Source organism: Eublepharis macularius, chromosome 12, assembly GCF_028583425.1.
Source record: "Eublepharis macularius isolate TG4126 chromosome 12, MPM_Emac_v1.0, whole genome shotgun sequence".
NCBI classification, from domain to species: domain Eukaryota; kingdom Metazoa; phylum Chordata; class Lepidosauria; order Squamata; family Eublepharidae; genus Eublepharis; species Eublepharis macularius.
In genome coordinates this window covers 78,161,429-78,188,965 of record NC_072801.1, presented here as the reverse complement: position 1 = coordinate 78,188,965, position 27,537 = coordinate 78,161,429, and the positions used below count along the sequence as shown (strand labels likewise).

Genomic DNA, 27,537 nt, shown 5'->3' with positions numbered 1-27,537 from the left:
CTGTAAAGCAAATGAACTGAAGGAACTAGAACCTGCATTGGAAAGATGCAAAATTTGGAAGTTAAAAACTGGTTCACCTTCCTTTCAGCCTTGCAAGGCCACCTTCTGGCCTGAGCTGGAACAAATTACCCAATTCACATCCAATTAAGGGTCTCCCAGGATATCTCAAATTAGTGAGAATTGTTCTCATTAGCCAAGAAGCTACAGACATAACCAGATGTATAACAGGTAAAACCTACCGAGAAAATACAATCAGTACAATAAAAATGGGGTTCTTGGTATGTGATCTTTTACTAGCAAATCAAGCGGAGAACTGTCAGTGAGATAACTTTTACTGAAGAAAGAAAACTCTTTATTAGGCAGGAACTGAAAAGTAAATACAATGGATCAAAAACAAATTGAAAAAAATGCATGCAATGAAAATCAACTCCTAATATTTCCCAAGCTCAACAGAATAAGTAAGGCTAAAAGCAAATCAAAATTTGGCTGATTAGGTCAGCATGCTCTGAAAGGTTTTCGAAGCCCTGCACATATGCATAAATATCTCACCTAGATCTTCCCTGACAAAGTCGTCGCAGAAGCCTGACTTGCTCATTACAGGACATATTTTTATAGATTGACATTTAAAACTGAGAAGAATCTTTCTAATTTTAGCATGTGATTGTCCTCTAGATAAACTGATTGGTCCTCAAAATGGTGATGAGATAATCCACCCTGTACTGTCATCCTGACCAGCCAATGAACTCCACACAGGTCGTAAGACCTACACAAGAACATGCATGATTAACATGAATGTGAATGATTTATATCAAACACGCACTATAGCCACTTTCCCTGCTCAGATGGAGACACTGTTCTCTATCTCAGGAGGGTTCAGATAATGGTAGCCAATGGGAAGAGACAAGTTCCTCTTCTCAATTTCTTTGGAGATCTTGCTCAGGCAGGCCTGGAAGTCTTGAATGAATTTTTGTGGTTCCTCCTCTGTGAAATACTCATTTGGGTAATTCCCTAGAGCTATCTGTTAACAAGAGTGAGAACAAGAGAGAGTGCATGTTGATGGAGAGACAGTGAGTACATTTCAACACCCTTGTGAAGAATGCATCCTCCAGCGACCCTGGGTCTGACTTGCATCGTGAGACTTAGATGAGCCATGATTGCCAACTCTGGATTGGGACATTCCTGGAGATTTGGGGGTGGAGCCTGGGAGGAGGAGATTGGGGAGGGGATGGAGCACGGCAGGGAGGTGGTGCCATCGAGTCTATCCTCCAAATCTGCCATTTCCTCTGGGAACTGAGCTCTGCAGCCTGGCGATCAGTTGTCCTTCCAGGAGAACTGCAGCCCCCACCTGGAGGTTGGCAACCATAACAACAGCCCTCGACATTCCACCCTCCTTCCAAAAGCTCACAGAATGTCAGGGACCCAAGGGTCCAGTCCCCTCTCCTCGTTCTGCAGCAAGCCCATCCCTCTGATCGGCTTGGATGGGGACACAGCGCCATGTGGATGAGGCCTGCTATCTCCCTGGGCAATCACCTCTGCCCTGCCATCGCCAGCTCTGCCACCCATTCCCCGGGGCTCTGTACCTCAAATCACTCACCGCATCTCCTGTTTTGGCGCTAAGCAGCCAGAGGGTGCCAATGATAGTGCAGGTGGTGTTGACTGCAGGTAGAATATCCAAGTAGTCTTTCAGGTAAATCGTGCCTTTGGATGTAGGTGGGGGCTTCCTCATAGAGGGGGGGTAGTTGGGCATCCAGGCACCATGCGAATACTGTGATCAAAAACCAAATATTAGCCTCCCTGTCCATACTAAGCTCTCCTTACCCATCTAAGTCAAGAGGCACAAGGTATTCTTCGTCCTAAACAGGACTGCCTTCTCCCATGTTGACTGACCCATCCATTCCAGTCATCTTTGGAGGCCCTGCTCTGAGTCCACCCTCTGACTCAAGAGAGGTGGCCACCCAAGAAAGGGCCTTCTTGGTCGTGGCACCAAAAATGTGGAACTCCCTTGTCTGTCTCCTTCTATCATTGACTTCTGCCAGCAGGTGAAGATTTTTTGTTTTGGTGTATCCCCAATAACTGTTATTGACCCTCTTCTCTTGTGTTGCTATGTGTGTTTGTATATGTCTATGTTTTAATTAAATTATTTAAATATTTTATATATATCATATTTTAAATGCTGTTTTAATGTTGAAATGTTTTAATGTTTTGCACTCTAGAGCGGTGGGAGTGGCCCATGCAGGGGCTATAAAAGGTCAGCCAGTAGGAATAAATGAAGATCATTCTCCTACCTGCCCACTGTTGACAGCAGCGTGCTGCGCAGAAACGGTAAATATCACCATGGTTAGGAACTTCTTGACCTCCACCACAGTACTGAATGAGGAGGGGATTCCTGTAAGGGGAAGAAACGTGTCTGGGGCAGGTAATAACGGGGTAGACGGATGCTATGCTGGCAAGTCCACTGCATTCTGACACATCACACCAGTCCTTGCATAGAAGAACTGGCATTCTTCACCGTTGTATTGGATTTTTGCTAATGCCATGTCTTCACACATTTGCATTTACTTGCCCTATGGCTTTTTTATTGAAATGTCCTTGAAATTGACTGTGTTAATCTCACACTATGTAATCCACCTTGAGTCTCAGTGAGAAAGGCAGACTATCAATGACATAAATAAAATAAAAATCTAAAATCTGAGGAAACTTACAGGAAGAAGGTTGAAGTTGAGTTCTCAAAATGATTCCAAGTCACGTCCCATGTCTACAATGAGATGCACGTTTCTTCCTAATTTGCATTGTAATTAATTTTCCAGGATACAGACCTTGATACTGTTACTAGAACTGGTCTCCTTGCAATAAAATGATTTGTGGGGGAATTAACTAGCAAGGAGAATGGCTATACAAGAGGCAGGTAACCTCAGGGATCTGTCACCACCAGTTTCTACCAGGTCCCTTCCCAATATAGCAAATGAGGTTGGTTCTTAAGGTCCAGCAACAACTTTTATTAAGAACAAAATGACATGCACATACATGCAGAATTACGGGGTAAAAATAATTACACACACACGCGCACACACACAGAGTCCTAGGAAGCTTAGTCAGAAATTGGGAAGAGAGAGAGAGAGAGAGAGAGAGAGAGAGAGAGAGAGAGCAAATATCCTAAAGAGGGGTCCAGTCCGTGGGAGAAGAGAGCAGCTTCGAACGTCCAGCATCCTCGGCCAAGAGAGCAAGAGGCTTGGGCAAACCTCAAGAGAACAGCGCTTATGGATCCGGAAGCGTGCACTATTTGAATGAGGCTAGGGCTCAACCCTTATAGGTAAAATATGCCCTGAGGTAGAAGGGCCCACCTAACCGTTAGAACAAAGACTGCAACGATTAGTTCCTGGGTTTGACAAAAGGTTTGATTGCTTTGGTCGATGGCTGCCGGGGTGTGTGAAAGCAAATGCAAAACATGTATAACTGTATAAACTTATGAATGTAATTTGATTAGCTCCTCAATCATGGACAGGATATCTCATCATGGAAGAAGGGAAAGGAATGTGTTAAGTGGGGATGACTCTGTGAGACCTTTGTTGCACTGGGCACCTTTGGGGCCGGAGGGACTGCAAGTCCAATCACTCCTTAATCACTCCACATTCCTGTGCAGCATTCCATTCATGCCGAGTTCTCCTGGGCGGGACTCAGCAAAGGTTACAGGCTCTCTAGTGGCAATACCGCAGCCATTTTAACTCCAGAGGCCTGAACATCTTTAATATCACAGGCAGCCACATCAAACTACTATTACAATGGCAGAGGCTGGGCCGACCGCTTACAAATACAGTTCCTTCTGTAACCATGAGCTAGATTCTTAGCTATCAGAAATCCCATCCATGGAATGGGGGGAGGATGAATGCCTTACCAGAAGATGTCCGACTCAGGAAGCCTTCCGTAAAGATCTCTTTTATCCAGGCCTGCAGTTCATAATCTCCCTGCACAGACTCATCCTTCGAATAGTAGAAGTCAACAATGTTGGAGACAAAACTGAAGGAGGGAAAAGGAAAGGAAAGAGAAGGTGAGTCGGCCTGCAAAGCTGGGTGTCCCCGGGAAGGGTTGGTCTCCCAGGAGCAGGGAGCAAAGTGAAACCCCCCTCCCTGTTGTATCCCAGAAAGATCCCTCTGAGGCAGGGTGGACTGAAGAGAATCTCCTTTCCAAGGAGCACTGGAGTCTGAGGGGGAGAGGCCTGAGCAGAGGAGAGCTGTCTCCTTGGGTTGCATGTGGAAATTACTGTCTCCAACCCTAATCGATTAATAAGGACAGCTCCCTCGATAAAAATGAGACAGCAGAATGACTTGGGCGAGTCCAAAGGCTCTAGACTGAACTGTACAGCTTCAGGCCGTAGGTACAGAAAACCATTATGGAATGCTCCCTTCAGGTAAAAAAAAACCAAAACCAAAACCTTTCTGAAAACAGCAATTGAACCCACCAGGGCTAAAGGTTCTACTCAGCTTTCTCACACACGTGCTAGTTTTCCTTTTAACCTCTCTGTGGAAAAGAAGCTAGCTGGTTTCTGATACAGACATGCTTTGGTCTGGGAAGGAGAGGTGGGGTGCTTCTGGAATTCTCTGCCCCTGAGAAAACTGGTGGAGAACTATGTATTGTCGAAGGCTTTCACGGCCAGAGAACAATGGTTGTTGTGGGTTTTCCGGGCTGTATTGCCGTGGTCTTGGCATTGTAGTTCCTGACGTTTCGCCAGCAGCTGTGGCTGGCATCTTCAGAGGTGTAGCACCAAAAGACAGAGAGATCTCAGTGTCACAGTGTGGAAAAGATGTGGGTCATTTGTATCTACTCAGGAGGGGTGGGGTTGAGCTGAGTCATCCTGTAAGAGTTTCCCAGGGTGTGGAATGCTAATGGAGGGAGGCTTCACTGTATCCTGAGGAGGTTCTTTTGCATATGGATTGGTACTTGATGTGCTAATCTTCTCTGCAGGGCTATTGTCAGGGATAGAATGTTTTGTTAGCCTGGTGTTTTTCAGAACTGGCAACCATGCTCGGTTCATTCTTAAGGTTTCTTCTTTCCTGTTGAAGTTTTGCTTATGCTTGTGAATTTCAATGGCTTCCCTGTGCAGTCTGACAAAGTAGTTGGAAGTGTTGTCCAGTATTTTGGTGTCCTGGAATAAGATACTGTGCCCTGTTTGAGTTAGGCTATGTTCAGCCACTGCTGATTTTTCAGGTTGTCCAAGTCTGCAGTGTCTTTCATGTTCTTTTATTCTTGTCTGGATGCTACGCTTTGTGGTCCCGATGTAAACTTGTCCACAGCTGCAGGGTATACGGTATACTCCTGCAGAGGTTAGGGGGTCTCTACTGTCTTTTGCTGATCGTAGCATCTGTTGTATTTTTCGGGTGGGTCTGAATACTGCTTGAAGGTTATGCTTTTTCATAAGCTTTCCCATCTGATCAGTAATTCCTTTGATATATGGCAAAAACACTTTTCCTGTGGGAGACTGTTTTTCTTTGGTTGTTTGATTCATCCTGGGTTTGATTGCTCTTCGGATTTCATTTCTGGAGTAGCCATTTGCCTGAAGTGCGTGGTTTAGATGATTAATTTCCTCATTGAGAAAGTGCGGCTCACATATCCGTCTTGCACGATCCACTAATGTTTTCATTATGCCTCTTTTCTGTCGGGGGTGGTGATTGGAGTTGACCCACATCTTTTCCACACTGTGACACTGAGAGATCTCTGTCTTTTCGTGCTACACCTCTGAAGATGCCAGCCACAGCTGCTGGCGAAACGTCAGGAACTACAATGCCAAGACCACGGCAATACAGCCCGGAAAACCCACAACAACCATGGTGGAGAACTCTCAGGAGGACAGACATGTCCTTGTATACCCCATCCCTCCCCAAACTGGATTCACCTGATCTTCTTCCTGACCTTTCTATGGCTGCCCAGATCTTCAGACCATCTTCCCTGTAGTAGTAATTGGGCAATGAATGCACATCACGGTCCTTTAAGTCTTCTGGCAGGCACAAGGAGGAATACGTCAGGGTTTCCATGCTCCTTTGGCAAAGCTCGACCAAGCCCCTGTGACCAATACCCGTTGCCTGGAAAACAGGCAGAAATTGGAGATACACAGAGCCATTTCTTGCACCTGGAAGCTCAGGTTTTGCAAAGCTTGCTCTAATGGACTGGTGGAGGGACTTGTACTAGGTGTTCCTTGGTTAGTATTAAAATTCTCTGATTGTTCCGTCATCACTTGGATTTTAAAAGTTTCGTGTTTAAGAAGAGAAACATTAAAATGTCATATACCGCATAGTCAATCTGGACTGAAGAGCTAACAAAATGGGGGCATGATCAAAAATAACAACTACATCTATGCTACAAGCTATAATCTGTGCATCAAAGAAGCTGAGACAAGAAAATACTCTAGTCGAAAGCAATTGTGGTGTAGAGAAGAAATGAAAATATACTCTCTATCTCTTGGATGCAAAACACATCAAGGATCAGTCGGGCTTAATGGGAGCCATATAAACTTTAAGCATAGATTTCACCAAAGAACTGTATCTAAAACTGTATCTAGTATTTCATTAAATCTCCTCCCCACCAACAAATAATCATATATAAAATTTATCAAAGGGCTAAAACACTGATGAAACATTTGGCCCATACACATTAATCATAGCAATAACAGAATCAGAACTTTTCACTTTTAAAATAATACAATGACTATTTTGGCCAATTATCACTTTCTCAACCTAAAAAAATTATACGTTAATATAGCAACATCTTTAAATTGATTAGATGTATCTGTAACATATACCTCTCCAGCTCAATCTCTTAACAAGCAGTTCTTATAATTGGCCATTATATAAGTTTCTTGTTAAAAAGCCTCATCAGCACTGAGAGCTTTCAGCTGGAATTTGAAACTTCTTAATCTGACCCTGATGACTCAGAGAAAATGGCAGGATATTTAATAAAACATTACAAATTTAGTGCCAAGCTACAAGTGACGAATGACACTTGAGCGGCAAGTGGATTGAGCGGAGAGCAAGTGGAGGGCAAGTGAACAGGGAGGAATACACTTGCCGTTCAAGTGTCATCTGTCACTTGTAGTTTGGCCCTAAGATCTCTTGCCAGACTTCTTGCTTTCATAAACTGATGGCATAACATGGATACTTCTTTAGTATTTGGAGTCTGTCTTGGTTTCATTTGTTCAGTGACAACCTATTTTATCCTAGAATAGATTTGGGGAGAAAGGTTTGGGTCCAGTAACACCTTAGAGACCAATTAGATTTCCATGGTGTTGGCCTCTAAGGTACTACTGGACCCGAACCTTGCTTCTCTACTGCAGATCAACATGGATACCCACCTGAAGCAAGGTTTAGCTTTTGAATATTTGGGAACATTCCATGACCTCACACCTGCTCCACCAATGACTGTTGTAAGTCTTGGGTACTGCAGAGCCCAGAGCAATGCACAAACAAAAGTCAGTTTTTTCGAACCTTATTAAATATAATATTAAATATAATAAGGTCAAAAGCCTTCGACAATATATCTTATTAAATATAAGTGTTTTAAAATGTTTATTTATGTATTACATATTTTCTCCTGCCTTCCTTCCATCAGATAAAGTTGAGATGATGTCCAGAGGGTCTCCTAAGCCTGCACTAAAGTGACCCACCTAGATCGGCTTAAGTTCCACAAGACCTTTCAGATCGCCCTCTAACAAGTCCTTAATTGTCTTGGGCCGATTCCAGACGACTAACCTGAAGGCGCTGCATGCCGCCATGTTCCGGATCGCGACGGGGAAAACACGAAATATCGTGTTTTCTCACGTGAGTTTGGCGCGACGTCGCGCCAAACTCGCGCGAGAAAACGCGATATTTTGTGTTTTCCCCGTCGCAATCCGGAACATGGCGGCATGCAGCGCCTTCAGGTTAGTCGTCTGGAATCGGCCTTGGTTATCCGTTTGTACTAAAGGAGGGTATGTATACTCACCTTGTCAAAGACACCATCTATACCGATGAGGCGTTCCCGGGCCAGGGTGTTGATGTTAAGGGTGTAGCGGAAGTGAGGGATCAAGAGCTGAAAGAGGGGCAGGTGTCCAAATGAGAAAATTCCGTGCACGACTTAATAAATGTCTATATTTATATTTATACTTGATCTATAAAATTGTATCATTTTAGGGCTGGTAAAGAGTCTCACAAGAGCCTGTTTTGGAGAGGAGGTGGGTAGTGAAGAAGGCTCCCTCTTCAACACCCGTTCAGAGTGAGGGAAATGTTCCCTGCCTTTGCTCTAAAATGGCTTCAAAATTGATTGGCTATCTATATAACAGAGAATATAAGACAAAAAATATTTTTCTCCAACATCCCTTTTATTATCCTTTTTAAGACACTGTATATAAAATACAAAAGTACTTACTTGTACTTTTCAAAGTTCATAACTAATCCGTTCTGCCACTATGTAATTATATCTGATCTATACAATTATATTATACAATCCCTTCTTTTTCTGTCTGTTTCCCTATATACTATCACTTTGTTTTTAAAATTAAAAATATATATAAAAACTGATTGGCTACACAGGATTGAGATATAATAATATTTATTGCATGTTCCCTAATTGGCTGGGATCACTCAGGAAAGGGTAGAGTTGAGGAAATAGCTCCAGACAACAGGCAAAGAGCAGGGCCGTCGTCACACGGGCCCTTATTTCGTCAGTTTTGCACTAGAAATCGTTTCTTCTGTTATCGTTATTAGAACGGATTCTCCCATCTTTTGACGACTGCTTGCACTTCCAGTCAGTCACATTAAAAGGGAAAAGTGCAATTCGACAGTCAGTCAAAATGCCTCTGGAAACGGGGCCCTAAAAATCCTGCCCCCTTTTTTCCTGCATATTTGCGCTATATCACTCTTCTATTATACCAATGTTGTGCTGGGCCAACCCAAAAGCCAACCGTGATAGGTAGCAGAGGTTTCCCGACCATGGCAGAATAGCGCTATCGCGCTATAGCGCTATAAGGCTGACGTTGTGGGAGTGTAGGGCAGGAGAATCAGTGTTAGGTGAGACAGATGATCGGGGAGAGTGAGCATTTTGGTGTTGCAAAGCGTTCATAGTCGATCCAGGGCATTCACATGGAAGTGGATAAAGACGACATAAAGAGTCACAAAGCATGAATTGGAGAGAATGGCGAAATCACAAGAGAGCCGGAATAAGGTGAGCATTCAGCAGGAGATGGCGCTAGTTTGGCGCTAAATTTATGGCCATGTGACGACAGCCCAAGGAAAAAATGCTGCAAATAACTACCAAAACAAATACTGTAAAGGGGCTCTTTGGGCCAGAGAAGGGGACAGTTTTTGAGTCTATTTCAATCTGTCTATCATACAAAATAGTCTGCAGCCTGTTTCAAAATGAGATGGCTGAACTCTAAAGAAGAAGCCACATCCTCCAGTTTGCAAGATCCGAGCATGTCTGTTAATGATAGGATGTTGGAGACCTTTCATTCATAGAGTAGCCATAAGTCAGAAGCAACTTAACAGCATGTAACACATGCACACAAATTAAGCGAAACAATTGTTGATCTTCAGACAACCCCTTGATGTGGCTGAGTCACAAGAGGTAGCGGGCCCAATGTGATTTGTCATTCACATTGAGTAACACTCTTGAAAAACAAGCCATACGTTTACTGCGTGAGAATGACTAGCATTTTTACTGATGTGGATTGCGTTCTAGCTTTGTTCAAGATAAAAACTGGATACTTTCAACATTTTTGTAGATCCTCCCACAAGAAGATCTCATCAATGCATATGGGAATTCTTGGCTCATTTTGCCCCCTGTATTTTTTCCTCATCATGTTTATCAACATAAACACGCCCCCCCCCTCACCACTCCCTCAGTCTCACCTTGTAGAGAGGGTGGCACATGGGCAAGTGGCGGATGGTCGCCAGGGTGAAGACTTCTCCAAACAGGTGTGTCAGGAGCAGGTGGGCTATTGCTTCGTGCACGTGGAAGTGGGAGTTGCGCACCCATGTCTTGGCCAGGATCCAGTCCCACTCAGAGTCGCTAGGCAGGAAGATGGGAGCCTCCGGGCCGGGGGTCTGGCTGAGCTGTGGAAGCAGGAAGCAACTAACATGGCAATCTCAGTGAAATGATGGAAAACACCAGCACATCTTTTTGGATGAAGGACCAGGGAGCACATGGTGTTTTTTGGTGCTCTGGAAGACAATGGATGCCCAGAGGGAAGAACATCAGAAGCTCATCAAAAGTCACTCTGAGCAAGAACAAAAGTAAGAAAGCAAGCCAGTCCTCTAAAGTCAGATGTGTCCCTTCTCCAAACCTTGAGGAAGAAGAGACTTGACTGTGCGAGCCAGAGGAACAGGTGAATTGGTGGACTTAGTCTGGGTAGACGGGAGTTCAGATACTGGCTTAGCAGCAGCATTCACTTGATGATCCCGGGACCGTCATGGGCTCCTGACTTAACCTGCCTCACAGGGTGGTTGTGATGATAAAATGAGGGGAGGTGGAAGGAGGCCTGTCTAAGCTGCTAGGTGGAATATGCTGGGAGAAAGGTTGCTGCCTTGCCTCCTGAAAGTACATTCAAAGCTCTGTCATGAATGATTATTATCGTATGTAGGAGTTGCTGGAAACTTCAGCTAAAGTAGTTTTCCTCCAACTGAAGTGGCTCCACCATTGGAAGAAGAACCACTTAAGCTGGACGACGGGACAGTTGGATCCACGCGAGAGGGTTTGCTTGCTTTATTTACTTAGTAAAGATTTGGGCTGCCTTTCCACTCTGGCAGAGGCCGGAGTTGCCACCTTGGCAGCAGAGAAGGGGAACGTCACCTTTCCCTGGGGGCTCCTCTTGCCGTCCATCACCAGGTGTCCCCCAATTCCCTCACAGAACAGTTTCCTCCTGAGATGCTTCACGCAACCTGTCCTGTCCATGCTTTCTGGCTTCAGACCCATTTTCCAGAAACACAGGGAAAGATCACTCACAGTTGCCAGTTTCCCGCTGGGGGTGGGGGATCCCCCACTCTCACCCTCCACCTCCCACCCCCGCTTACCTGGCTGGCGAGGGAAAAGTGGGGGGAAGTGCCTCCTGGGGTGTGCTCCTGGGTGACATGCCGCACTTCTGCATGCCGCAGGAGCCCAATTTGCACCGAATTGGGCCAAATTGGGCTGTTGCAGAGCACAGGAGAACTCCAGGGCCCGTCGCGCTGCCCTAGTAGTGCTCCTGCACTCCACAATGGCCCAATCCAGGCCGAATTGGGCCTGATTTAGGCCAAATTGGGCCAGATCTGGGCCAGATTGGGCCACTGCAGTATGCAGGAGCACTCCAGGGCCTGTTGCACTGCACTGGCAGTGCCTGATTTGGCCCCCCCGTGGAGCGCGGGAGCGCTCCCAGAGGTGGCACGTGGCCTGTACGATGATATCACTTCCTGAAAGTAATGTCATTGCGCACGAGGGGGATCAGCTAACTAAGAACCAGATCTCCCATCTCCTGCCGAGAGGGTAAGAGAACCTGGCAACCATACTCACAGCCATTCAGGGCCTTGCCCTGTCCCGCCACCAAAAGAGCTCCCAAACCAGGGCCCACCACAGTCTCCAACCTTTCCAACCCTTACCTGGATGGCAAGCGGCAGGAGCTTCCCTTGGGGGGTGAGATGCAGCAGGCAGAGCGGGGCTGCGATGTGCTGCCGGACTTTGTTATTCCAGCCAGGGGTGATCCCGTCCACAATGCGGTAGTCGGCAATGTAGATGGTCCCTTTCTGCAGGGGAGATGATATAAAGAGCAGACTTTCAGGTGTGGTGGGAACAGACCCCGTAGGGCTATGGGCTTCCCCAAAACAGGAGTCTTACTTTATTCATCAGAAATATTTGCACATCTGTTCAACCAATCTGAATTGGCCACCATTACTGTGCTTGCTCCTGCCTCAGACATGATTTCTGTGACCAAGCTGTTGACTCTCTTTGGCGTAAGACCAATGGCGACATCTTATTCATTAATTAAAATAGTTCTATCCCAACTTCCCCTTGCGGTTCAGCAGGGCTTACAAATCATCGATGCCTGAAGGAGACTGTAATGATTTCAAGAAATGGGTGCATGTATCTTTAAATGCTTGGTTTGAGCTAGGTGAAGGGGGGGGTGAAAGAGAGGAATGAGTGAGCGATATGATTGGTTGACTGAGATTGTGGGCGGTGTGAATGCAGTTTAGACTCAGAGCAGAACCACAAGTGACAAAGGGCACAGATTGGACACTTGTCAGCTTCCCTCAAGTTTTGATGGGAAATGTAGGCATCCTGGTCTTGCAGCTTGGCTCTCTGACTGCTGTCCAGTGGACTTTTCAACTGTCACTTGTCCAACATTCCGCCACGCTGCCTACATTTCCCATCAAAACTTGAGGGAAGCTGGCAAGTGTCCAACCTGTGCCTTTTGTCACTTGTGGTTCTGCTCTGAGAGTGCAGGGAGAAAGGGGGGAGTCAAAAGAAAGCAGGCTAGCTGTGTGCTGCCTGAGTATGTGGAAGTGTTTATGAGAGAAATATAACCTGTGTGGAACCTGAACTGAGCATGTTTGCGAAAGGACACTCAGTCAGGGAAAGAGAGGCCAGCTGTGGGCTGCCTGAGCAGGTTTCATATTTCTGTGAATAAGAGTCAGAGAGGCTGGCTGTGTGCTGCCTGAGGAGTTTTCTGTGAGAGAAATACAGAGGCTAGAGAAAGAGGCTAACTGTGTGTGAAGCCTTACAAGAGATCTGTGTGAATGAGTTTGGATGAAGTAACATTAAGAACTAAGAACTACTTTTATGAAACCAATACGCTTCTTGAAAAATAAACATTTATTTTGTTTTGTTATATCCCAGAGTAGCTGTCAGTGTTATATCCCATTCCTATCCTCAGGGCCACATAGAACCACGAAGAAGCCTGACGCTTAGGAACGTTACCAAAGGGAAAATTTAATTAAAACATATTGGAATATAATATTCCTGGTGGCAGCTAACTACCCAGAGGGTGTAAGGGGAAGATTAAAAGAAAAATCTACCCCCCAAAAGTAAAGGTCATAACAGAGACCTATCCATTCCTTAAGGGCGACATGACCTGGCAGAAAGTGCCAAGCAGCACTTTGTATCAGCAAAGGTGGTGAACTCATAAACCATTTTGTCCATTCTGCTTCGGCATCAGCCAGCAGCCGAGGCATGCAAGAGGGACTACGGTATTTTTTTCCAGAGCGTACAATCGTCCTCGGTGTTGCTGCCAGTACTATAGCCATGTTGAAGGGGACAGGCCATAGTACAAAGATGCATATATCTGGAACACATACATCTACACATACCACAACCCCAAATTTCCTACCTTCAGTTCTTCCTTTAAGGTGGTGCCAGAGCCCAGGGATCTTGCCACCATGTCTTGGGTAACGGGGAAGTTCGATGGGATCTGTGTGCATTTCCGGATCAGGTTTGGATTCAATCCATTCAGGAACTGGTAGCCAAAGAAGGCATCTTCCTTCCAGTGTTCCATGACATACTCTGGAAGACATAGAACTACTGTTGGATTCCACTGATCAGAAGCCATTTATAGCATATGAGACAGAGGAATCTATTGGCCAGTGTAAGTAGCAGACAGGAGGATTCCCAATGTGTGCTCCCAATGTGTTTCCTTTTGCTAGACAAGGTCCTTCAAGAATTCTTCAGCTCTCGAGAGTTTCAGATGTAATGGAATATGATGGCACAGCCATGACCAGGCGCTATGGCTCATGCCATTCTAACTCAGCCACTAACTCACCTATCATGTCATTCCTGTTGAAACCGAAGACCTTCTTGATGTCATCCAGGGATTCCCAAGACTCTTTGCTAGAAGAGTAACCCCTCAATCTCTGCTCCACCACTCTACGGAAGGCAAGAAAGAGCAGCAAAGCAAAACGGTTTAGGCAGGGAAGAGCATTCAAGACCCTTCCTCACATGATGGAGTCTCACCGCTGTGGATGGAAAGTAGTCCCCACCAGAAGGAAGATTCATGTAGAAGGTTCTCATTCTGGAATTGCTGTGCAGCTCCAGAACGGACATATGTGCACTGCCCAATACCCCAAAGCCACTGGCCTCTACACACTTTGAGCTAGCTTCCATTGCACACTGCATGAGCCATTGTCTACAGTACAACCCACCAATGCAGCCCAGGAAGCACTGCCAGCTAGTGTGGTGCAGTGGTTAGAGACTAGGACTAGGATCTTGGAGGCCCAGGATCAAATCCCTACTCTGCTATGGAAAGTCACTGGGTGACCTCGGACCAGTCACACCCCCTCAGTCTAACCTATCTCATTGCAAGTGGTGAGGATAAATTGGAGGAGAGGGGAAGGATGCAAGTTTCTATCACAACAGATCTGTTAGTCTTTAAATTGCCAGACATTTCCAGTGTTTGTTGTGATGTGCAACTGGTAATTTTTTTTTATTATTGGGGGAGAGTTGCTTTCAACATTTCTGGTTGTTAAACTTATGGGATTTGACAAGGAGCTAGACTGTTTCTCAAAATGAGATAAAAAGAAGAAGAGCAAAAGCCAAAGAACAGGAATCCTTTCTTCCTTTCTGGCAGGAGGGGGCTCCAGTGCATAATAGCTTCTGTTGTCACAGGAAGGGAGCAGTCTCTGGCCCTGAAGTTCTTAGGCAGCCAACTAACCCCTATGCTGGCATAACTCCTACTCCACTGCAAATGCGGATCGCGCCCGGCACGGGCATAGTCATCATATTGGGGCTAATGATGGTGCCGCCTTTACTTGCCTTAATCACAATTGTGTATCCTTTGCACTACTTACGTCACTGCACCACGTGTGAAAAAAAGAAAGGATTTGGTGAAAGAAAATTTGGAATTGGTTTCCAGCTCGTTCATCGAGTCGACATCCAGGCAACGGGGCATTCCCGGGGCATACTCTTTCCACCTGCACAGAAGATGCTAATAATTACTGTTATGAAATCTATATCCAAATATTTTCATGTTCTTTGGACACTGAACTCAGGAGTTCTGCCTCTCCTCACAAGACCCCAGCAGGGAGTTAGGAAAAACTCCTTGGAGCCCCGACATGGATACTCACTTATAAGATTCCCGCTTCGCCTCCAGCTCTTCCTTCCGGCGGTCTGAGAGGGTGTCTGCAGGAGCTGTTATCCCTATGTGGAGATAAGTGGATTTTGGGATTAAAATAATCACTGGTGTGAGTCAGTGTTCCAGGAAAGGACGTGCATGCATTTTCCCCACTGTGACCACAGCTCTAAGCAGGGGGCAGTGTTGTCCAGTGGTTGGGGAAACCTAGACCGATACTTAAGGCCAGCCTTTTGCCTCTCACTGTATTAGTTACAGAGTTCCTGTTAAATGATCCTAGTAGCATGGAACTTGCATGGGTGAATACAATAAGGCAGGAGTCCCCTACATGTAGCCGACAGTCAGAGCGGCGCCCATGGACATCTTTGTGGGTGTCCACTGAGGCTTTTTTGGAAGTGGGTGTGGCCAGATGGGGTCAGTGCCGAGCGGGGCTTGTTCTGCATGAACACCTCTAGTAGAAGACTTTACTTGCCTGAAGAGAGCCTCCTTGGCCTGGACCTTCCAAATGATCCACCTTTCTACCCGTTCAGCCTGGCAGTGGGAGAGGCAGAAAAGCCCTTCTCGTTACCCAAATAGGAGGTCTCCTTAATTGGTTAGGGGACTAGTAACTAGGAATTTATGGGGATTCTTCCCTTAGAGCACTCTCAACTAAGTCAGGCAGATGTTCAATCAGAAAAGGGTTTTTTTTAAATGAAAGAGAAAATAGTGTAAACACACAGAAAATCACACACAGCACGCATTCAAGGCTAAGTACGAAAATTATGGCGGAAAGGGGGAGAAAGCAGTTTAGCAAGGGTGATGTTTACCAGTTTTGAAGACAGAGGTTCACGGAGGGGACAGCAAAATGTCCAGCGTTTCATGAAGAGAAGAAGAGGTCCAAATGAATTTGAGGGTGTATGGCGGGTCCTAAGACAAGTGCGCACACACAGCTAGGTAGCCCAGTTATAGGGTGAAATACTCCCTGTGACAACCTAATGTCTTTGTTCCAAAAACAATGGCTTAATGGCTGTCTCCAGAAGTGGACAAATGTTGGGAGTGGTTTGGTAAGTTTATCAACAGTGGACTTCTAAGTGCATAATGGTGCTTGATAACCAAGCAAGTACCAGATGGGAAAAACATCTAGGTTTGGGGGGGCCTAAACAAGATAAGTAATTGAGGGGAAGGAAGCTGGGTGGATGAGATAAGTCCAGCGTTCCTCTTGAGAGACCTCATTGTTCTGGGTTATGCATCTCTTTGGGGTGTGGAGGGGCGTCAGCCAGCCAGTCATTCTGACTCACCTTCTGGTAGTTTTCTAGTATCCCACCGGCTGGCATCTGCTGTGGGCCAGGCAGTGCCATGTGCTTTTGGCACATGGGGAAGTGGCATTTATGATATTCCATCCATAAGCTGCCCTCTTAGAATGAGGAAGGGGGATGACTACTAATACTGTTGCCACTCGAAGCCTGCTGATACCAGCAGTACCACATGCCGGAAATGAAAAGCCATTCCCACTCAAACCTGATAGCTGTGCATGGAACAGAAAGAGGTTGGCTGGTTTGAGTGGGGGAGGGGCTGGGGTTGCCAGCTCCAAGTTGGGAAATTCCTGGAGATCTGGGGGGTGGGGTTTGGGGAGGGAAAAGACCTTGGCATGGCATAATTCCATAGAGTCCACCCCTCCAAAGCAGCCATTTTCTCCAGGTGAATTGCTCTCTGTGGCCTGGAGACCAGTTGTAATTCCAGGAGATCTCCAGCCACTACCTGGAGGCTGGCAACCCTGGGGGGTGGGGACTGAAGCCCTGCTTTCCACCCCAAGCTAGCCAGAGCCCTTTCCTACCAAGAAGCTGCACAGGCTGGCTAGCTTTCAGGGAGAGGAGTGAAGTTCTCTACTTCCTTCAAGCCAAGTGGGAGCCCTTTCCTCCCAAGGAGCACTACTCCAGAGTAGGGCTGCCATGTCCACTGGTGGGAGCAGGGGATCCCCCCTCCAACCCCCTCCTGGCTGGCAGGAGGGAAAGACAGGGAATAGGCCTCCTAGGTGCGCTCCGAGGACAGTGCAACGATGTTACTCCTACTACAAATTTGAGATTAGAACTTGGTTTACCTACGTAATTTTGAGTTCATTGTCATGGCCATAGTTACCATCATGACAGTATTTATAACCTCTAGTCCTGCCTCTGGCTCTTCTAGCAGCCATTTTGTGATTGGCTCCACCTCTTTTGGCAGCCATTTTGTGCTTGCTCCGACCTAGGATTGCCTGCGGGACCTGGCACTTACAGGGTATTTGCCCTCCTGGCACCAACGTAATGATGTCACTTCCCATTGGCTCTGGTGAAGCGGGAGCATGCCCGCCACCGGATGTGATGACGTCACTTGCAGAAGTGATGTCACGCCTGCTGGGGAGCATGACTGCTGCACGCTTGTCAGGAGATTCCTTGCTTCCTGGGCCCGTTCCCTGTGCCTTCCCCCCCCCCCCCGCCAGCCAGGTAAGCAGGGGCAGGGGGGCAGAGGCTGGGAGCAGGAGATCTCCACCCCCACCGGGGGACTGGCACCCTATGCCCCCCACCCTCTCTCAAGCTTCCAAAAAGCTTCCAAAAAGTTTGGGGACCCTTGCAGTAACGTCTTGAAAGTGCTTTGCACTTTAAAAGTGACTGAGGTTCTTTCCGTCCCCTTCCACTGACAGCCAGTGTGGTATAGAGGGTACAGGGTCACAGTAGGATCTGGGGGACCCAGGCTCAAGTCCCCTCTCTGCCGTGGAGGCTTGCTGGGTGAATCTGGGCCAATCACCCACCCTCACAGGGTTGTTGTAGGGATAAAATGGAGGAGAGAAGGCTGTAAGCCTGCTCAGCAGAAAGGCAGGGTACAAATGAAGTCATTAAAAAAGAAACAAAACTAGTTCTAGGCCAATCTTCCCTCCCTTTGTAGGCTGAGGCTTGGCTGAATGGCTCATCTTGGGCTCTTTGCCCCCTGATTGTGACCCTGAAGGAGGGTCTTGACCTGAGGAACTGGGGACTGGACCAGGACAGAAGACTGCAAGAAGAATCCTGCTCATTTGGACCAGCATCTCATGTAGTCCTGCCTCTCATTCTCTTTCCATGCTTTCCAACCAGATGTCCCTGAACATCTTCCAAGCAGGACACACAGACCGAGAATAACTTTTGTAAGGTAAGAGAGCACTCTGGAGCAGAAGTCCTTACCTTTCCCCTCTCTGAACTCCAAGGTGCTGGAGCCTTCAATCCACTGGTAGACTGGAAAACTGTAGATCTTGCCCTGTGGGGAGGTCACCTTGACAAAGCTGCAGTACCAACTGTCTTGGAGAAGCAGTGAAGGTTTTTTGGTGATTTGGATGAGCAAAATATCCCCCAGGTCCTTGGGGCAGGAAATTTCGTACTTGGAGTCCTAGAATGGGATGGCATGATGAGGTGCCAATGGCATCAGAACAAAGCTGGGTAAATCCAAAAGCTGCATTGGTCACCCCCCACCCCTCATCCTGGGACCTGGTTTTCAGGTGCTTTTATATTGCACACAGGTGACGAATGACACTTGCCTGGCAAAGTGAACAGACTCACGTGTATTCCTCCCTGTTCACTTGCCATTCACTTGCTCTCCACTTGCCAGGCAAGTGTAATTCGTCACTTGTAGCTTGGCTCTAATAGCTGCAGTTGAATAAGATGTGGCTGCTCTTGTTTCTCCACTCCATACAGGTACTTGAGGTTTGAACGTTCCCAGGGGGAAGACCTGGAAGGAGAGAGTTAGACGGACGTGCTCTTCACTTAGAAGAATCCCCTCTCCTGTTCCTGTTATATTTAGGAGCTCATTGAGGAGAAAATGAATTGCCTGCTTTGATCTTTGAATCACCACTACAGGGGAGAATAAAATGCCAGTTTCAGGCCATTTGTTATCACTGCTCATGCAACAAATAACGAACATGCAAGAAAAGAGCTATTGTTTAAAAATGCACTTTATCCCACGAAACGCAAGGGCTTTGGGGGTGGTTCGATTGAGCTCCACTTATAACTTACCGCTCCCCAGAAGAAGTCTAGCCCCCAGTTGTTAAGCACAGTTTTGGGGCTGCTGCCTTCGGTGCCCACCAAGGTGAGTGAAATCCAGTCTTTAGTTTCTGAGCCTAGAAAGGTGCCAGTAGACACGTGAGCTTTATACAGAACCATGTTGCAACTCAGCAATAGGCAGAGAATATTTCTTCTCTTGAATGATTTGAAATGGGAGAGGGAGCCAGGGGGAGTTCCAGACACTCTCTTGAGCCGGTCCTCTCTTGCGAAGGCTTTATAAACCTTTCCCAGCAAGAAAACCCCACCCCCTTTCCAGTGGTATCGTCACTCTTGCCTGGAAGGGTAGGATGAAATCTAGCTGGCTTTGCATCACTCTCTTGACGTGTTGCAAATTACCTGAGCACGCTCAAGTGCAGGATTTTATGCATGGTCCTCAGTTCATGCGCAGGCTGCTTTCACGGGTGCTCCCTTTGTGTGATTGTATCTTCAAGTGAGTCCAGCTCTGTTTTCACTGCAAGGTTTCAGTGGCTTTCATGTAGAATCACAGAATCACGGAGTTGGAAGGGGCCATACAGTCCATCTAGTCCAACCCCCTGCCCAGTGCAGGATCAGCCTAAAGCATCTCTGACAAGTATTCATCCAGCCTCTTCTTGAAAACTGCCAGTGAGGGGGAGCTCACCACCTCCCTAGGCAGCTGATTCCACTTTTGAACTACTCTGACCGTGAAAAAGTTTTTCCTAATATCCAGCCGGTACCTTTCTGCATGTAATTTAAGCCTGTTGCTTTGGGCCCTATCCTCTGTTGCCAACTGGAACAGCTCCTTGCCTTCCTCCAAATGACAGCCTTTCAAATATTTAAAGAGAGCAATCATGTCCCCCCTCAATCTCTGTCCTCCATTAGTTTCTCCTTCCACTCCCAACAGCGGTCCAATTGCCTCTTTTACCTTGTGTTTGCTTCTCACATATCTGTAGAAGTTTTTCGTATTGTAGCGAGCCCCCCTGGCCAGACCCAGCTCATACTGAGCTTTGGCCTCTCTGATGGCTGATCTGCAGTACCTAGTAACCCTAATATACTCCGGTCCTTCTCTTCATTTCCTGAACATTTCCTTTTTCTCCCTTAGCTTATTCTGGAGCTCTCTGTACATTCACATCGGTTTCTTGGAGCCCTTACCATGTTTCTGTCTTGCTGGGATAGTGAGGGCTTGAGCTTGCAAAAGCTCATGTTTGAGAAGAGCCCACCCTTCACTTGCTCCTTTCCCTTCCACCACGCTCCCCCATGGAATGACTCTCATCAAGCCTCTGAGTTCATTGAAGTCAGCCCTACAAAAATCTAACCTACAAGTCTGGCTACGAACCTCCTTGACCCCCCAAAGCACCTGGAATTCAAGGAGGACATGGTCACTTCCCCCTAAGGTCCCCACCACCTTCACCCCATCTACCAATTCTTCCCTGTTGGTTAATATTAAGTCTAGTATGGCTGAGCCCCTTGTAGGTTCCTCCACCATTTGAAAAGGAAGTTATCAGCCAGGCATGTCAGGAAGTTGTGTGATTCTTGCGCTTTGCTGAGCTTTTCTCCCAGAACACATCAGGGAAGTTGAAGTCACCCATAATTATAAGGTTCTGATGTCTGGATACTCTACCAATTTGTTCAAGGAGGGCAGCATCCATTTCCTCTCCCTGGTCAGGCGGTCTGTAGCAGACTCCAACAACAATACCCTTTGTCCTTCCTCCCCTTATTTCCACCCATATACTTTCCACTGGGCTGTCAACCACATTCTCCAGAACTTGCTGACAATCAAGCCCTCTCCTCACATACAACGCCACTCTGCCTCCTCTTCCACCCTTCCAGTGTTTCTTGAACAACTCATACCCATCCACTACCACATTCCAGTCATGGGAATCATCCCACCAAGTCTCAGTAATTCCTACTATATCGTAGCCCTCTGTTTGCAAGAGAAGCTCAAGCTCGTCCTTCTTATATAATAAATAACACCTATGAGTGGGTTTGCCGGTCCCCTGGTGGGGGCAGGGGATCCCCTGTTCCCAGCCTTTTCTTCCTGTCGCCACTCTCCTGGCTGGGGGGGGGGGGGGAGTGCGGGAACAGGCCTCCTAGGGTGAGTTTTCGGTGTGGCGTAACAACATCATGGTGTCCTCGAGCAGACGCTGGGAGTGCTCCCTGACTTCACGCTGGGCCAATTTGCACTCATGCAAAGTGCCAGCCCCCCCATCCCACTGGGAGGCTAAGGGGACTTGGCAACCCTACCTATGAGGTAAAAAATTATTGACAGTCATGCCTGTGTTGGAGCAAAGGGGCCTCTAGCAGTTTAGGAAATCTGCAGGATAAATTCCATGAAAGACAACAAGTGTCCGGGGGCCTGCCAGGTGGTTCAGGGCTGTAGTAGGTCCACAAAGGCAGGAGAGGGTGAAAGCTAATACAGCGAGGTTGTAGTTTGGTCCATAGGTCATGCAGGAAGTCAGAGGGTTGTCACTATAGCAGGGCTGAGGTGAGTCCAGAAGTCAGAGGCCAGAAAACAGTTCGAAGTCACAGGAGCAAGGCAGAGACAGGGTCAGTAGTGGCGGAATCAAGAGTGGTTTTGACTCACTGCTTCTATGGTTGGCCCCTCTGGTTCTCCTTCCTTTATACATAAGATGTTGGCTGAGCTGTGTCTGACCCATGCGTGCACGATCCTTCTTCCCAGTTAGATCCAGGTCTCTCTGGTCTGCTAGACGCGCACTCCATCCAGCATCTTGTGCCGGACCCTCCTATGTCTGTGCTCCAGCAGCTCCGGAGAGGGAGGAGGCAAGGTGGGAGGTGGGGTGCCATTCGATCCCAACTCAGGGGCTTGAATGACCAGAGCGCTGCCATCAGATGGTAACTCCTCAGCGGGCAGGGTGGTAGCAGTTTCCGGTGGCAGGCCTCTGTAGCTGGCTGTGGGCTGAGCCCGCTTCAGCTGTCCTGTCCCCTTCTGCCAAGTCCTCTGCCTCATCCGAGTTGACGGGGTCTGGTGGATCCATGACACCAAGGATTGTATGTTTTTTAAAAAGCACATCCATGTAACTCCCCCAATCGTTATTTATAGTTCGCCTTGCTCAAGTGTATTTCTCCCTGTTCACTTGCCCTCCACTCAATCCACTTGCTGTTCAAGTGTCATTCGTCATGTGTAGCTTGGCCCAGTGTTGCAAAAACGCAGGCTTTATGTGGCGTGACTTGCACGGCTATTTTGACACCCATGTCAGTAACAATAAATCTACAACAATGGGAAACATCTTGACAAAGAAACCGCTTAGGTTGCAACAACTTGTGCACTTTGGAGCAACAAAACAAGTTTAAAACTTGGGATACCTTTTTACTTCCCAGTCCTGCTTTCATAATGCAACTGCCTTTATATCATCTCAACCAGGGTTTTTTTTCTAGGAAAAGAGGTGGTGGAACACAGGGCCAAGCTACACATGACGAATGACACTTGAATGGCAAGTGTATTTCTCCCTGTTCACTTGCCCTCCACTCAATCCACTTGCCGTTCAAGTGTCATTCGTCATGTGTAGCTTGGCCCTCAGAGAAAATGGTCACATGGCTGGTGGCCCCGCCCCCTGATCTCCAGACAGAGGTGAGTTTAGATTGCCCTCTGTGCCGCTCCAGGGCAATCTCAACTCCCCTCTGTCTGGAGATCAGGGGCCGGGGCCACCAGCCATGTGACCATTTTCAAGAGGTTCCGGAACTCCGTTCCCCCACATTCCCCCTGAAAAAAAGCCCTGATCTCAACCATTCCAGATTCCTCTATACCACATTCTGCCAACAATCAATATAATAATATTGGTTCCAATGTCCATTACTTTTAAGTAGGTTTCTTTTATAATGTTTTTATCCAGGGCCCCATCTATCGGCCATCACCTCCAAATGTCGGCCATTCCAGATTACAAAACAAGATTAACTTTTTTTTTTTAACATTTCTATTTTCACGAAATTCCTTCCAATTTTCTATCATACATCCTAAGGGAGTTCCCAAATACTCCAAATGCTCATTCGAGGAGTCCTGAGGCCCATTTGCCTACTTTTTAAAGGTCTTATCTGTCTGTCTTACAGGCTTATAAAATGGTACACTAAACTGATATCTCCCTGAGTGTCTTCCGCTGGTTCTAGGTGTTGTCTGGGATCCTCACAGACATCAAATTACTCTTTGGGTTGTTCTGTTGTCCTGAGTCGAGGTTGGACGACAGACTCAAGGGACGTTTGGTGCGCACTTTGTTGTCAGTTGCCTCAGTCCGACTGCTGAATTCCCAACTGCCCAGGTTGAGGTGCCATCTGAGATGCCAATTTGTTGCAAAAATGCAGGCTCGAGGGTGCAAAGACAACAAAACTATTTCATGAAACAGGGATTCAGAGTTCAGTAATCTGACAAGTCTCTGAACCCATCTGAGGGTGGGTTCTTACATCTTTTATAAAGCTTAGTAAACATTCTTGCCCATGTATTTAATCTTTACCTATGGAATTTCCCTTTATGCTGCTGTAACTTTTAAAGCTTTTCTGTGCATGTCCTTTGCAAGTGGTAAACTTTGCTCATCTGGACAGGGTCTCGTGCAGGTGCCACCCCGCACATGGGCGAAATCAACAGCAGCCCATACACGAGCTTTCTCTGGGTCAAATCACACGAGACAAAATACACTTGAATTACACTCAAATTACACTCAGGGCCAAGCTACACATGACGAATGACACTTGAACAGCAAGTGTATTTCTCCCTGTTCACTTGCCCTCCAATCAATCCACTTGCCGTTCAAGTGTCATTCGTCATGTGTAGCTTGGCCCTCAAATACACTTGGAACGGCCTGCCTGAGGAGGTCAGGAGAGCCCCCACTCTCCTAGCTTTTTGCAAACGATGTAAAACCAAATTATTCAAAAAGGCTTTTGTATTGTAAGGAGGGGATCTCAGATGCTTCACTAATGAGTTAAGGGCCATAGACTTCACCACTACTTACTTCACCTTACGTACTATCTGTTGTTTTAAATACGTGCTCCTATGTGCCACCTGTGCTTCATGTTGTCTGATGTCAGCCCTAGAATTGCTTATGTTCTGTTTCAGCATTTCTTCAACTCTGTATTGGTTTCCTGCTAATGCTGTGTCCTTGTAAACTTGTGTTTATTTACCCTATGGCATTATTTATGGAAATATCCTTAAAATTTGTTGTTCTGGTCTCACACTGTGTAATCTGCCTTGAGTCTCAGTGAGAAAGACGGACTCTAAATGACATAAATAAAATAAATAAAATAAAACTTCTCTAAAAACTGGTTTTGAACCAGCCTTATGCTGCTCTTGTGGTTTCTGTGCTAAGCTGTTTTGACACCCGTGTCAGCAGCAATATGTCTACAATGGCGGGAAACATCTTGACAAAGAGACATCTTAGGTTGCAACAGCTTGTGCACTTTGGTGCAATAGATCAAGTTTGCTTCAGAATAAGGCAACTTTGACAATTTACTTAGGAATTACTTAGGATTTTTTCCATCAACAGGGCATTTTACTTGGTGGCACCTGGCTTTTGGAATGCCTTCCCTTTGGAGGGTAGCTGGGCCAAAATGTTCTTCTTTACTCAGGCTTAGAGTTTCTCTACAGGAGACCTCTTATCCAGGAACGCTCAAGTGAAGGGAGACGCAGTGTTAACCAGGAAATTTAGGAGTTTAAAAGACAGAGCTGAAGCCTTAGTCACTTTCACCTCTCTTCAAAGAGCTGGAGATTGCTCTTGGGTTTATTTATTTCTTCTTTACCTTCCCTAGTGCAAGATGAAATTATCATAGCCTTCACAAAGCCTCCAAGAAGTGATCTCCAGCTCTTTGAAGAGAGGTGAAAGGGACAAAGGCTTCGGCTCTGTCTTTTAAACTCCTAAATTTCCTGGTTAACACTGTGAGCCAAGCTACAAGTGACGAATTCCACTTGCCTGGCAAGTGAACAGACTCAGGGCCAAGCTACACATGACGAATGACACTTGAATGGCAAGTGGATTGAGTGGAGGGCAAGTGAACAGGGAGAAATACACTTGCCGTTCAAGTGTCATTCGTCATGTGTAGCTTGGCCCTCACATGTATTCCTCCCTGTTCACTTGCCCTTCACTTGCGTTCCACTTGATCAAGTGGAGGGCAAGTGAACAGGGAGGAATACACGTGAGTCTGTTCACTTGCCAGGCAAGAGTCATTCGTCACTTGTAGCTTGGCTCTGTGTCTCCCTTCACTTGAGCGCCCTTGTGTAAGAGGGCTTGTGTAGAGAGACTATAAGTGAGAGATACCTTCATTTTTAGCTTTCTTTTTAAGGGCATGTGTGCTGCCTGAGAGCTGTTCTATAGATATCAATTTAGTTTTCTGAATATTGTTTCATTCTCCTGTCCTGAACCTGTCGGGCAGGTTCTTTGCTTTTCTGACTGGTTTTAATGTTGATAATTTTGTTGGTTGTTTATCTGTATAATTTTTTTAAAAAAAATTCACATTGTGAGCTGGCTGTAGCAAGTCTACAGAGAGGTGGCAGAGACATTTTTGACACAAGTCAATAAAGAAAACATCTTAAATGACAAATATATGTGACACACGGGAAATGACAAATGTGTGTGACAATTTAGGGTGGAGAAAGAGAAGGAGGCTCTTGGGCCCTTCCTCCACGGGCTCTTATTTCCAGGCTGAAAATAAACAAACTCTACCCCAAGTGCATGCAGGAATCTCTCTAGTTCTTTCTCCACTAGAAATGTGTAGGGAAGTGTGGATTCGGCCTGTGTGTGTGTGTGTGTGTTATGTGCTGTCAAGTGGCTGCCGACCTATGGCAATCCTATGAATGAAAGACCTCCAAAACGTCCTATCGTTAACAGACTTGCTGTTAATTTGCTCAGATCTTGCAGACTGGAGGACCCTAGACTCTATGGTATACCATAAAGGACCACTCCCTGCAGTTGGAAATTGGCACTTCCATGCACTGGGCTGTATAATTCAGCAATAAAACTGAGAGCGGGGTAAGTCTTTGAAGAACCACATTTCTAGTGGAGAAAACACATTTCCAGGTTCTCCTTCCCTTTCTGTAAGCCAGCTGGGAAGCTTTCAGGTAACACACGCTTTTCACCACTGACCTTCATGATAGCTCAAACAGAGGAAGGAAAAATGCTCATTTCAGAATGTATTTAATGATCTTAAAAGGGGGGAGAATAGAAACAACCCCACGTCTTAGCAGATTCTCTGCCCCTGCCTAATGTTATTTGGTGCACAGGGAGGGACGCCAATTATCTCTCTCCTAATGCTGCAAAACCACTCTTCTCTCATTTTAAATTTGGGCTTCTGAAAGGCTGAACAACCGTCATTCCAGCTCCAGTTTTCGAAGTGAGCTATGACACATAAAAACTTCAGCTGGAGTAAGTGCCACTGGACACTTGTTATATTAAGCTTTTTGGGGCCAGAGATCCCATTTTAGCCCCTGGAACCCCTCAGAAGTGCTTTATATATGCAGCATTGGCACCCCCATGCACTGGGCTGTATATTCAACAATAAAACTGAGAACAGGGTAAGTCTTGACAAAGAGACAGCTTAGGTTGCAACAACTTGTGCAGTTTGAAGCAATAGAGCAAGTTTAGAACTTCAGAATAGGGCAACTTTAACAATTTTGGTTGTTGTGGGTTTTCCGGGCTGTATTGCCGTGGTCTTGGCATTGTAGTTCCTGACGTTTCACCAGCAGCTGTGGCTGGCATCTTCAGAGGTCTAGCACTCTGAAGATGCCAGCCACAGCTGCTGGTGAAACGTCAGGAACTACAATGCCAAGACCACGGCAATACAGCCCGGAAAACCCACAACAACCATCGTTCTCCGGCCGTGAAAGCCTTTGACAATACATTTAACAATTTTCTTAGGAATTACTTAGGAATTTTTCCATCAACGGGGCCTTTTGCTTGGTGGCACCTGGCTTTTTGAGTGCCCTCCTCTTAGAGGCTAGCTGGGCTGAAATGTTCCTCTTTATCCAGGCTTTTAAGTGAAGTGTTCCATCATTTTTAGTTTTATTTTTAGGGCTTGCTTGCTGCCTGAGAGCAATTCTATAGATATCATTTTAGGTTTCTGAATATTGTTTTATGCTCCTACACCTGTTGGACAGGTTCTTGGCTTTTCTGACTTGTTTTAATGTTGATAAGTTTGATGGTTGTTTATCTGTATAATTCTTTTTATTTTCACTTTGTGAATTGGCTGGAGCAAGTCTGAAGAAAAGGTGGCAGAGCCATTTTTGACACAAGCCGATAAAGAAAATATCTTAAATCGCAAATATGTGTGACAATTTAGTGCGAAGAAAGAGGAGGAGGCTTTGGGGCCCTTTCTCCAGTGGCTCTTATTTCCAGTTTGAAAATAAACAAACCCTACCCTAAGCGCATACCTACGTGCACAGTGCTTGCCTCCCATTGTATGCAGGAATCTCTCTAGCTCTCTCTCCCTGCTAGAAATCAGTTTCGTGAAAGACTTTCTCCTGCTCTCAATTTTATTGTTGAATTATGC

At 46.4% G+C, this 27,537-nt stretch overlaps 1 protein-coding gene across 1 annotated transcript; it reads right to left on the bottom strand.

Annotated features, from left to right (window-relative positions):
• Positions 1-838: 838 nt before the first annotated feature.
• LOC129338873 (polyunsaturated fatty acid lipoxygenase ALOX15B-like) lies at positions 839-19,194 on the bottom strand. Its single transcript, XM_054993401.1, has 14 exons — positions 19,048-19,194; positions 18,223-18,424; positions 15,048-15,120; positions 14,772-14,894; positions 13,748-13,851; positions 13,319-13,491; positions 11,595-11,738; positions 9,873-10,076; positions 7,969-8,055; positions 5,905-6,074; positions 3,893-4,014; positions 2,286-2,386; positions 1,595-1,765; positions 839-1,018 (listed from the first exon to the last, which is right to left on the bottom strand). The coding sequence occupies exons 1-14, from the start codon at positions 19,192-19,194 to the stop codon at positions 839-841; spliced, it is 2,001 nt and encodes a 666-aa protein (XP_054849376.1).
• Between the last annotated feature and the right edge of the window lie 8,343 nt (positions 19,195-27,537).

Coding starts and splice junctions, on each gene's coding strand:
- LOC129338873 (XM_054993401.1), bottom strand. CDS start 19,194: ATGGTTCTGTATAAAGCTCACGTGTCTACTGGCACCTTTCTAGGCTCA. Junction 14,895..15,047: donor GCGAAGCGGGAATCTTATAA/GTGAGTATCCAT, acceptor TCTTCTGTGCAG/GTGGAAAGAGTATGCCCCGG. Junction 6,075..7,968: donor TAGATGGTGTCTTTGACAAG/GTGAGTATACAT, acceptor CCTGTTTTCCAG/GCAACGGGTATTGGTCACAG.